The 12,806-nt window shown below is 39.4% G+C and overlaps 1 protein-coding gene across 1 annotated transcript in view; it reads right to left on the bottom strand.

Moving 5' to 3' along the window:
• The window catches only part of NECAB1 (N-terminal EF-hand calcium binding protein 1), a 60,190-nt gene that overhangs the window by 10,559 nt on the left and 36,825 nt on the right, over nucleotides 1-12,806 (bottom strand). Inside the window, exons 6-8 of the mRNA XM_086742472.1 lie at nucleotides 5,442-5,578; nucleotides 3,691-3,803; nucleotides 2,187-2,263 (exon numbers count right to left, since the gene is read on the bottom strand). Coding sequence (XP_086598598.1) covers nucleotides 2,187-2,263; nucleotides 3,691-3,803; nucleotides 5,442-5,578 — 327 coding nt within the window. The remainder of the gene's footprint in view (nucleotides 1-2,186; nucleotides 2,264-3,690; nucleotides 3,804-5,441; nucleotides 5,579-12,806) is intronic.

The raw sequence follows: 12,806 nt of genomic DNA, 5'->3' as shown, positions 1-12,806 counted from the left end.
ACATACTTGTTACAAGTTCATTTACTACAAAATGGTTGGCTGTTTTCCGTAACGGTTGCATTGTATCATTGCTCTATGCCAAGTTTCTTTTTTCAGTGATGTTCTTTTAAATGTTAAGTTTCCTTAAACTCCTTTTGGCATGAGTCTATGTCAGGAGGTCTCTGTGGCAGGGCAGCGAGCTGCAGTTTCCAAAGCAGAGCTGGGAGTAAAGCTGGACGAAAAGCAAGAGTTATGTTTCATGACGGACTTTGACATTTCAAAGTCCAATTTATATCTATTCAGAAAAAAACAAGTTGCTACTAAAATGTCATTAACGTGGCAACTGCTGTGTAATTGCTTTTCTCATGCAGAAATTACCTCTGGGAGGAAGCTGTTGTGTGCAGGCAGATGAGTATACCCTGGCCAGAGGCTTAATGGACTTAGCAGACCATGAGGAGCTTGCTGAGCATAGCAAGGAACAGAGTGAGAAGCTGACAGAAGTTACAGAGAGTGCCACAGGGAATGACCGAATTTCACAGCTGCTTAAGGAGAAGTGGTGCAAGAGACTGTCAGACCTTAGGGATAACTGAGGGAGTACTGGGCTCCTTTAGGAGAGCAGAGCCTTGTAAGGCCAGTGGTGCTGGATGTGACCGTATCGGTAATGCAACCATCCAGTAATAAGACTGAGATAACAGAAATACCAAATTTTAGTCCCAAACTGGGACCAAAGCAGAGAAGTAATTAGGGATGGCAGAGAAAGGTCAATATGCTTGTCTTGCTGAGCCCTGTGCTGGATCATTACAGTTTATTCTGTCTTTTTGTTAAATCCCTTACTTAACAGTTTCTGTGTGTATAATTTGCGATGAACTCAGGTTGGACTACCGGGCAAGTAGGAGACACTTGTCTGCCAGCACCCAAAGTCTGAGCCAATGCCTGGGTAAGGGGCATGCATCCAGCCACAAATACTAAATGGACCTGGAGCCCATGATAATGTTCACTGGGGAGCATCCATGCTGATCAGCTGGAAGGAAGGAAGAGGGTCAGACTGCTGCATGTTCATGTTTCTGCAAGTGCTATCTGTCTGTTTGCGGTGCTGGTGAAGGTGCCCATGATGGTGCGTGTGGATCCATGTCTGGAGAGCACAACATGCACAGCCTCACCACTGGTGACCGCTGACCTGCAGGAGGAGCAGCATCAGCTGCACTGGGACTGGAGCAGCTCCTGTGACTAAGGGCACTTCAACCTAACAGCTCCCCTCCAGTGGACCAGAAGGAATAAATCCCTGGGACCCAAAATCCATTGAATTCAGCCACTCCCATAGCACCTATCTGAAATTGTCTGTCTGTCCTTCAATAAGGACACTTTATGTAGAAAGCAACACAGGAATTTATACCTTACTTTTTCCTCGGCTCTTCTTTCTTCTCCAAAGAGAAGAGAAGTCATCACACAGACATAAACCAATTTTGAAAACCTAGGGTAGCAATAAATCTGATTGAAAACAAAAGAAATGGGTATTTTCTGTACAGATGGATGTTATTCTGTTTTTTGCAAGCCCTGGGAAGCCTTGGTACCACTGGATCAGATACTGGATCATTTGTCAGACTCCCAGAGGGCTCTGCTTTGGCGTGGGAACCGCAGGCGGGCTCAGGGCTCTGGGGGCTGGTGCAGCCCCAGAACTGGGGCGGCTCCCACGGCTCCCAGGCACAGTGATGAGATTTGCATCAGCTTTTGGTTGAACTGTACTTACTAGGAAAGTGTTTTAATCTTTATAAATTAGTATTCTCTGATGGGGAAGGAGGAAACAAAACTTTCTGTCAAGCGTTAGTGGGAAAGTTTGGAGAGGAAGAGAAAAAAATCAGATGCTAAAAAGAAAGGCTTGTCCCACGTTCCCCAAAACAAGTATAACTAAATACAATAACACCCTCCAGTCATAGAATAATATGACTTTTCAGACCGTTACAAAACATTGGATCTGTGGTGATGGGAACGGGAAAGAGGAGCTTGGGAAAACCACATCATGCTTTCATGAAATAGGAAGGAAGGTGATGAAAGGAATATGTAGGCATTTAGTGAGTGTTAGCTCTCTTAGGTGATGTTGAAGTTTCACTCATCATGAATCAGAAAGACTGTGACTGGAGCATTGAAAGCATTTGTTAAAGGATTGCTTTGCTGAAAACGAGAGAATAAAATAGTGAAAAGAAACATACCTTCTTTTCCAGCCTGTCAATCAGCTTTTGGAGTCTGTTTATCTGGGTCATCCACTGGCTATCTTCCTCAATCCAGCCTTTGGAAAATATAAATAATGAACATTAATAAAATGTTGCTAAACGCTGGAACGTAGTGTATTAATTTATTTTATAGAATCATAGAATGGTTAGGGTAGGAAGGGACCTTCAAAGGTCATCTAGTCCAACCCCCTGCAAGGAGCAGGGACATCTTTGACTAGATAAGGTTGCTCAGAGCCTCATCCAGCCTGGCCTTGAATGTTTCCAGGGATGGGGCATCCACCACCTCTCTGGGCAACCTGTTCCACTGTTCTACAACCCTCAGTGTAAAAAATTTTTCCTAATATCTAATCTAAATCTACGTCCCTCTGTTTTAAAACCATTACCCTTAGTCCTGTCACAACAGGTCCTACTGAACAGTCTCTCCTCATCTTTCCTGAAGGCCCCCTTTAGGTACTGGAAGGTCTTCCCGGAGCCTCCTCTTCTCCAGGCTGAACAGCCCCAACTCTCTCAGCCTGTCCTCATAAGAGAGGTGCTCCAGCCCTCTTATCATCTTCATGGCCCTCCTCTGGACCCTCTCCAACTGGTCCATGTCCTTATGCTGAGGGCTCCAGAACTGGACACAGTACTCCAGGTGGGGTCTCACCAGGGCAGAGTAGAGGGGCAGAATCACCTCCCTCGACCTGCTGGCCACGCTCCTCTTGATGCAGCCCAGGATGCGGTTGGCCTTCTGGGCCGCAAGGGTGCATTGCCTGCTCATGTTGAGCTTCTTGTCCACCATCACTCCCAAGTCCCTCTCCTCAGGGCTGGTCTAGACCCATTCTCTGCCCAGTCTGTATTTGTGCCTTTGTGCCTGGGATTGCCACAACCCATATGCAGGACCTTGCACTTGGCCTGGTTGAACTTCATGAGGTTTGCACTGGCCCACCTCTCCAGCCTGTCAAGGTCCCTCTGGATGGCATCCCTCCAAAATGTTTAACTTAGATATTGCTTCTTGAAGATTGTGTTGCAACTAGTTCAATGTTCATTTAGGTGTAACTAAAGGAAAGCATGATTTTGAGTATATGAATTATTTTCTTTCTTTTTAAGATACAGTAGAAATAAAATATAGAATGGAAACTACATTCTAGATTAATGCCAGTGCTTTTGAAATCATGCTGATACCTGAAGAAATTAATAGTCTCCTGTGCAGATGGAGCCAGGTCATAACCTGAGAACCTTCTGTTCAAAATGCAAAATAAACTTGTGGGGTGTGGGAGGTGTGTTAAAAGTTTCCCTGTCTTAATATTTTTCTTACTTTGCCATTTCTTAATCTTCTTTATGTGAAAGTTTCTATAAAAGTAAGAGTCAGGTCTGTCAGTAAAGTACCTGAGTTAGTTACCATGTCTAAATTAAAGTTTTGAGAGGAAGACGTGTATATTTTTTTCTCTGTCTGTGTATGTGTATGCATGTGTTTTCAATATATTTAAAATGTGAAATACCATACCTGTGTTAAAAAGAGGACTACTTGCTGATAGGCTGTTGTTCCTCTGAAGCCTTCGAGCTGAGCGTTTTCCCGGCCACTGAATTGAGAGCACTTCTGGTTTTGTTGGGCCTTGTCTGCACAGAAACACAGGAGACTTCATAAGGTAAAATACATAGGAGAGCTTTCCTCTCAAAAAATGTGCTTCCATAGTTCCTTTTGAATTAAAAAATGAGAAATACCTATTGAGATCACGGAATTATTTTCAAGAGTTTCACTATTAATAAATATTTGTGTTTAAGTTGCTAGTCATTAAAGAAGTGGAAAAAAAGGAGGGTTAAGCTGGTATAAACTTATCTTTTAGGGAGAGAAAGCTAAAGGTCAGTGCCTTTTTCTAATGTGCTTCTGACCTGACCTAAGAAACCATTCAGACTATTTTTTCATTCTCAAGAGTTTCGTAGCATCTCTGCAGAGAACAGCTAAAGACGAGATATGAACTTTAAAGATTGACCTCTTCAGCTTAAAGATTGAAAAGATAAACAGCAGCATGTATCTGTTAATAAGGAAGAAAAAGCAATGAGAATTATCTCATAGTGGATGGCAGACCATGAAGGACCAGAACTATGGTTAGTTTTGAACAGTTAGTTGGATAAGTGGTTGCAAAGAATATTGGACAGTAGTCTAAACAGTTCAGTAAATAATTCCCAGGTCACTGCTTTTCTAGAGAGGCTGTCCTAAAAGGCAAGTCAGAGAAGAAGCCAATGATTACTCCAGAGGATGGTTTAGAGCATCTAAGTTAGGCTCCGGCTCTGGACAGGTCATTTGAGGCTTCCTTCTCTCCCTTCAGTTGTGTGGGGAGCCTGGAAAGACATATGCATGAACGGAGGGCTGTATGTACTGTGCACAGTCGGTGCACCCTCAGCCTTTCAAAACCTGCTTGATTCCTGCAGTCAAGCTGCCAGCAAAAAAAACCCAGGGTGTTACTCATGTACTTCAGAGATTGCACAACCAACAGCAATGCAAGCAAGAAAATTACATTTCCAAGAGAAAGAACAAAAAAAGCAATGCATTTTAAAACATATGAAGTGTTGAGATTTTCCTTGCCCATGAAACCCAATAGCTTGTATTTTGCTTTCCCTATCATCTTTAACAATAACATACCGAGGAAAACAAACCCATGAAGCCAAGTACCTTTCAAAAAATGTTTTGATCCTTGACCATACAAACCCTCATCTATTAGGTCATGGATTACCCAGGTGACTGAGAGTTTATAGAGTTAGACGTTAACTAATACTATGGGCCCTACATTCTAGGAAGAAGCTGTAACAAACAAGAACCTGGCTATTTCTCCTCTTAACATTGGGATTGTTGTGCAACCAGGAATGAAAAAAAAATCATAAAGCTGGAAGAAACAAACAAGGAGACAGTCAATGGTCTTAGTCTTTTCAGAGCTCTTCACATTGCAGTGGTCTGTTTTCTGTATTTGATATTAAATAGTCAAAGTATTTAAAAAGAAGTCAAAGAAGCAAAGCCTAGGATATAACAAAATGGTCCTCCTACATGCAACCCACCACAGGATCAGATTGGAACCTGCTTGTATTCAATTTCAGGAAAACCCCTATTATTGAGTTCCTATATGGAATAAAAAGTGTATCCCTATTTCTCCTGTTACTCTCTACGTCAGGTTGCTGGGTGAAATGTATAATGGTCTTGGAGGCTCATGGTGAGCCCGCTCCTCACCCCCTTCACTGCAACTGGGCAGAAGGTTTGCTCACCTCTCCTGCCGAGTCTGCTCCTCTGTGGTTTCCATGGCACACTCCAGGCTGCTCTGGAGGGACTGAAGCTGGTTCAGTGTTTCCTTCAAAAGGAAGCGAGTCACAAACTGCTCCAAATTAGAAGCTTCTTGATAACCCTAAAAATTACATGGGAAAAGAAAAAAAAAAAGGGTAAGGATTTACCTACTGTGTTAGAAATATATGTGAGGGAAAATTCAGAGGTAATTCAGAAAGGAAGAATTTTGAATGTTGTAGTGCTTATACATGCAAACCACATCATCAACTTTTATGTTTCTGGAGAAAAAGACCTCTGAATTTCCAAGTACAGGCACTGATCCCACCCAAGCTGAAAGAGGCCCAGGTACACAATAGCACAACATAGTTTCTTCTACCAAAAATATCCCTTTTCCTTACATTTCTTAACTCCAGTTGATCGCAGTACCACATTACTTCTTACATATGGTGTGGAACAATGACTGGAGGTGTGGGGGGAATTAGTTTCTCTAAGGTTATTTTCTCTAATGTTGGGCAACTTTGACTCTTGACTGCTGAAAGACAAGTACTCCTACCTGTCCTTCTAAAATTCTTTGAAGATCATGGAAGAAGGTAGTCAGCATCTATAAATTCAGCATTATTATAATTTAAGTCATGGAGGGAAAAAGATTGTCCATTATAATTCAACTTAAACCTCAACTCCATCTCAGCAATGAGGAATTGTAATCATTTCACCACTCTATTTCCTACAGAAAAGTGCCATCATTTGCATTTTACTAAAGGCACACTGGTACAAGATTTCCCTAGAAGAAATAAAATGTTAATTCTGAATTAAGAAAAATGTGTACCAATTTATTAAGTGTATATTATGGTAGAATCAGCTTAAGTGGCAAGCCCAGCATTTGTGTTATCTGTATACTATGCCAGCAATTAATAATGGGACCCACTGATGGCATCTGTATGTAAACTAGAAAAATGGTCTGTTTCTTGAATTTCATTTGCTGTATGTTACCATTCATTAACATACACATTATACTGCACAGCAGTTTGGGCAGTCCAGATGAAATAGGTCTGTGTTAACATATTGTTCTGCTTGTTAGTTTTACTGATTGTGAGTGAATGAGGGTAATTTCCTACATCTTTCTCATCAAGAGACAACTGCAGCCTTTGTGAGCAGCTAAAGTTTGAGTTTCCATTAACACATCTGGAAAACCACATGATTAGTGATTTCCCTGTGGAAAAGGTCACCGTGGTCTTTCAAACTGGCTTATGTCTATCTTAAAAGGTGCTGAAGAACTTCTCCTTTTATAAAGGCAGAGGAGGCAAGGCTTAGGTATCTCCTAACGGAGTGCATATCTCAGGGCTACCACACATTCAGTGACTCTCTTGACCCTCTCAAGCCCTGGTGCCAGCCCCGATCCTCTCCCCTTGGGTGACCTGACGCCACGCTGATCCACTTCTCAGAAGAGCAGCCCCTTGAGATGGGGAAAGAGGGAGAAACCTGTGTTCGCATACTTGAGGCAAGAAAACTAAACCTGGTTGGGACAAAAAAATAACTCTGAAATCTCTCAGAAGGGGTGGGAGCTTAGGCAAGAGCTCCACAAATTTAATGGGAAAGGATGTTTGACTCTCACCTAGTCCAACCCCCTGTTCAAAGCAGGGACAACTTCAAAGCTACTTCAGGCTGCTTGGGGACATGTCAGCTGAGTTTGGGACACCTCCAAAGATGGAGATTACACCGTCTCTCTGGTCCACTGTTGCACCACTGTCTCTGTACAAAGTCTTTTTCATATTTCTAGTCAATATTTTCCCTTCTGCAGGCTCTTGCGCTTCTGCTGTGCACCCCAGAAAAAGACAATGTTGTTTTGTTTTTTCGATAACTCTTTTTTAAATAGCAGAAGTACATCTTCCCTCAGCCTCTTCTCCCGGCTGAACAAACCTGGTCCCCTTGGCCCCTCCTTTCTACGTTGCTATTGTGCTATAGAGTAGTTTATGTTACATAACACTTTACTTTATAACTTGTTATTTGTATTTCATGTATAACATTACTTGTAACAGTTCTTTATTACTGTTATATTACTCTGCAATTTTCTGTTTCCTATTTTATATTTTGTATCAAAATAATTTCATAAAAATTATTTATGCTTATTTTTACGGAAAATACCCCCAGGTAAACTGTAGTTATCATCAAGTAAAAATCAGTAAGGAATAATCTGTTTAAATTTCACTTGATCATGGATTGTCTCCTCCCCTGTGTGTGCAGATGCTACATTAGTGGGACAATGCCCTGGGTTACAACTTCAAATTGAAGATATTAAATAAGTTAGAATAATTGTACTAAAATGAAAAAGAATTCAAGCTTTTTTTTTTCATTTCAGTCACTAAGATCTAATGCTTCAGACTGTGGGATAGAGTCAGAATAAAATAATAATTTCAACAGAAGCCAGATCCAGAGATGCTCACTGTGTTGACTTTACACAAATGCAACTTTTACAGCATCCTCACTGTAAGAGTGAGCAAAGGCAGAACATGGCAAACTACTAAAGAGATTCAACTTCAGTTGTAGAGCGTGGCACAAACATTACAAGATTATCGAAGTACTATATTTGAAATAAAATACGTGTTTAAACTCTGCCTAGAGAACCGGAACAGGGACAATCTCTACTAACCACTTGCAATGCTGATGTAAGAGCAATGAAATAAAACAGGCAGCCATGGGTGACTATAGGAGAATATTGGCACATATTTGTAACAGCATCCACCAGAACAGCACAAGTCTATCACTCTCCTTTACTGGGATTATTGAAGAAGTAATATATTCTTATTGCAATAATAGCATGCACAAAATTCATGCATGGATAAAAAGTAACTCCTATTTAACTGCTATTAAGTGCACAATGTAGCTTAGAAACAAGAAGCTGTGTTTTGGCCATGTTTTATATGCGCACGTAGCAGGGATATGTGTAATGCCATTGCTCCTGGGAGAAGGTTGCAAGAATACAAGGAAAACATCAAAGTTGTTGGTGGTTTTGATAGGTATTGACAGGAGAATGGCTAGATTAAATGTTTCTTCTTCTGCTGTGAATTTATTTCTATACACTTTTATGTTTAAAGGTATGGATATTAATTAAAGGGTTTTGGTGGTTTTTTGTTTTGTTTTGTTTTGTTTATTTTTTTTAAGTTCTGACTATTTAACACATATCTGCTACCAGCAAAAATTTGATCATTGTCTCTTTCTGACCCAGTAGGTATAAGACTTCCAGAAAAAAGATCAAAGAGGTTCCCAAGAGTTCTCATTACTCTGTTAAGGAGCTTGGAGGAAAGGGATGAATCTCTGGAATATCCTTGTACAATTGCTCAGAATTCATCGCTTACAGCTTTTATAATTTATCTGCATTTGACTTGCATCTTAAGTCACAATCTTAAATAAATTTTATATACAGAAAATCCTATGAAATTAAATTCCAAAACCTCATTTAATAATGTCCCTAGATAAAAGTAGCTGTTTATTCATAGGATCCTCTCTGTCTTGTGGCAGGGTGCAACTGGTGATATAGACTCATAAAATGGTTAGGGTTGGAAGGGACCTTTAAAGGTCATCTAGTCCAGCCCCCCTGGAAGGAGCAGGGACATCTCCAACCAGATCAGGTTGCTCAGAGCCCCGTCCAACCTGGTCTTGAATGTTTCCAGGGATGGGGCATCCACCACATCTCTGGGCAACCTGTGCCAGTGTTCCACCACCTTCCTTTATATATTTAGCACCAGCATTCCTTTGTTCAAGTGAGTTTGCAGATGAACAGTTGAGTACACTGATTTATGCAAAAAGGATTCAGACTCCAACTGTAACCACTGGCAAGTCTATCTCATCAGACATTAGGGAATGATTAAAAAAAACAGCCCAAGGACTTTAGGTCAAGTCATCTATGGTCAAAAGAATAAATGTTCCGGATGGTTCTTTTTGGGAATTAACAGACTGTGTTTAATCAGTTTTATAGCTGTTTTAGCTAGAAAAAAAAAGTAGGATATGAGAAACAATTATGCCTCCAAATAGGAAGAGTTCTTAAAAGCCTAGTGCAGCTGGAGCTTACTAACAAGTTTATTTATTGCTCTGATACTTTGATGTTACTACTTTTTATCCCTTTGTTGAGTTCTGATTACTCAAAAAAGATTGGCTGAAAAATTCCCACCAAAAATTTAACTTCATAAAGCTTTGGCATTTAAACAACAAAAAATGCATGGAAGGCATCTGGTTTACTCCACTTTTTTTCTATTTTTTACTAAAAATCCTTTGACAATTTTTCAGAGTTCAGTCAAGAAAACTGAGTCTTTAGGACTTTCTTCAACAATTGCATTAGAATCTTCTCTCATTTCTTAGGTCTAATGTTGAAGACTAATATTTTAGAGGGGTATGTTTGGTCTGCTATTAGAGCTGAATGAAATGCCTGTGAGAAATGGAGGTGGGAGGGGCACCACACCTGTCATTTATTTGAATGAACAGTATATATGAAATTTTGAAATTATTGCTATTTTTTTTCTTAGAATGAAAAATGGAACTATTTTTTGACTATAAGAATTTTCTTTTGTTCTTCTTTTGGCCCAACAATTCATGCATTTCTTTTTTTTTTTTTTTTTCTGCAATATAGCCAACATCTGCCTGGAAGGGTAGGATGGTTTTTTCTCCATTTAGTTTTGTATTCTTGAGGCTGGGCACTGGCAGTGCACGTAATGCGTCACCTGTAGGTAGCCACATCTTTTACTGTTTTTCTGGCTCTGTCTTTCCCTTTGGCTCCTCTGTGAAAAGCATGAATTTACAGCAAATCTTTCAACCCTCATTCCCCTCCACGGTATGAAGTTACGACACGCAGTGGGTGCCTAGCCACTGACGGTACCTGAAGATAGGCAATAGATAGGATGTGAAACGCACCATTAAAGCAAGAAAGACAAATCCTGAGTCTGCATTTTGCTTGAGTAGCTGGATGATAAATACTCTCAGAGGATGTTTTCTGATGTGGAGTTCAGAAAGCGCTCACTCTTCATGAAACTGTCTTCTTCATCTATGATCTTTTAATCAGAATCTTATATCATCTAAATAATTATGAGAATCAAAACCCCTACTCACTGTAATGGAAGGAGATACAATATTTTTCCAATTAAACTAGTACAATATAGTTAACTGTAATTAAAAGACATCTGAAAAAATCAAATATACAGGAAGAATTAATTGTGTGCAGTTAAGAAATGCATTAGATTGCTGTATTTTTGTCAGTTGGCTTAGAGTATTAACTATTAATCATTGCATGCTGCAGTATGTACCACTGCTACTTTTTATGTCTTGAACTTCATCTGTCTGCCTTCAGTGCTTTATATAATCTTCATCCTAAATAGATTTCTATTTCTTTATAAGAAACAACCAATTGAATCACTCCTTTTTGTTCTGATGCTTCATTTCCAGTGAAATCTGGAGATTTTGACCATTTTAAAACATCAAGATGGGAGATGGCTATGATATTTTAGACTGATGCTGACCTGAAAAAAAAACTTAGTGATGAATGCAAGTAACAAATGAACTGTATTCAAAGCCAATGCATAAAAATTAATAATCAGGATAAACTGAGTAATACCTGTCTTAAGTTACTCTTTGGCAGCAGCTATTCATTACATTCATTCTGCAAAAGGTGCATTTGTAAAAAGTGCAATTTGAAAGAGAACAAGACTAGATTCTGTGGAAACTGTTAATAAATTCTAATCATGTGCAAAAAGTAGTGCCACCCAATTTAACACAGATTTTGAGAAAACAGCAAAAAACCTCTAATTTAAAACTCCATTTCTGCTCAAACAGATTATTAGTTGTGGAACTCTATTGTTGACATATGCTTGTCTGGCTTTTTTCAGTTATTTTGTTTTGCAAGATAATTTACATAATTGCTACTGTTACTATTACTCAAATATGCAATTTAAAAAATCTAGGTATTCTGGTTTATAATGGCTATCAACCCTCCAGAGTGCAGTGATTTACATAATTACTACAAATGCACCATCAATAACTAAATTGCATGTCACTGTGTTACTCTTTCAGCTCTTATAATCTTCCCTCTTACTTTGGCTCCTATTTTTAGAATATTCAAGATGTTTTCCAGTAATAACAAGGCTGCATTGACTTCACTTAGCTTGGGGTTTTTTTTGAGCAAAGCAGAAAAATGAATGATTTGATAGGAGCAAAGATAGACATGCTATGTCAGTCACTGAATCCAGCATCTGCTGTTGCACACCATGTACTCCCCTTTCCATCTTTTTGCAAGCAACATATAAAAAGCAGTTAGGTATTTTTCACCCCTAGATGCTTGGAAAGCTATTCCAGAACTTGATTGCTCTATTATATGTATATACAAATACGAATTATCTTTCATTTCCATCCTAAACTTAATGTGTTTATGTTTTGCATATTTAAATACTGGGCATAAACCAGTCATGGTTACTGCTGCTTAAGTGGTGTTTGCTGGTTCACAGAGTCCGGTCCCCAGCTATCACAGAGAGATCATTTGGTGCCCTTCATGAAATAGTTGCACAAGAGGGAGGGAAGAAAGTCCCTCCAAAGCAAAGAACATGAGACTTTAGAATCTGAAAAGGAGAAATTTTGCTGTGTCCCACCCCTCATTTCCTATGCTCACTTGCCACTCCTTTCCATGGAAGTCTGCAGTGCTTTTGTCTCCAAAAGAATTGTATCTCTGTATTTACTGGAGAAGCGTGCACTCAAGAGGTCATCTCTCTCTTGACTCAGTTCTGAAAAAGTGTACGTTAACTATTCTAGCCAAAGCACTTTCTGGCTTTCATCTCTGGAAGAAAGATCTTGCTGTCCTTCTGAGGAAGAAAAGAGATGTAAAGAAATGGAATGAGGACAATAAAATAATGATGATGAAAAGATGACACAGAAGAACAGATTAAGGTGAGATTTTCAATATTTGTTTAAACAATTTCCTACTGTGCTGACAGTCCTTCTTGGGTATTTTGATGTTCCCTTTACTTTAGGTTTTAATTTCTCATTTTGCTGTTTACAAATGCTTTCTATTTCCTATACAAAAGTCCTACATAAGTCCATCCAGGAGGTTGCTGTTGCGTTGTAGTTACTGGATTTGCGCTTCAGATATAAAGTTATATTGGGTCAAGCCCTACCCTCACTCACTGGATCAAAGTTTCATCTTATAAGGACTGTTAACTATAAAAGCCAGTTTCAGTTTACTTTAAAAAAACCCAAGAATCTATTCCTTTTGAAGTGAAAATATACGATCTAATAAATATAACCAATATAACCTAAGAAACAGCTTAGATACAAAACTTTTTGTTGTTTTTACAACAGGTCTTAAGTCGCTTTTG

The sequence above is a fragment of the Chlamydotis macqueenii genome, chromosome 2, assembly GCF_036417535.1.
Source record: "Chlamydotis macqueenii isolate bChlMac1 chromosome 2, bChlMac1.mat, whole genome shotgun sequence".
Classification (NCBI taxonomy): domain Eukaryota; kingdom Metazoa; phylum Chordata; class Aves; order Otidiformes; family Otididae; genus Chlamydotis; species Chlamydotis macqueenii.
Note: the sequence above shows the minus strand (reverse complement) of the source record. Positions and strands in the feature narration are given on the sequence as shown.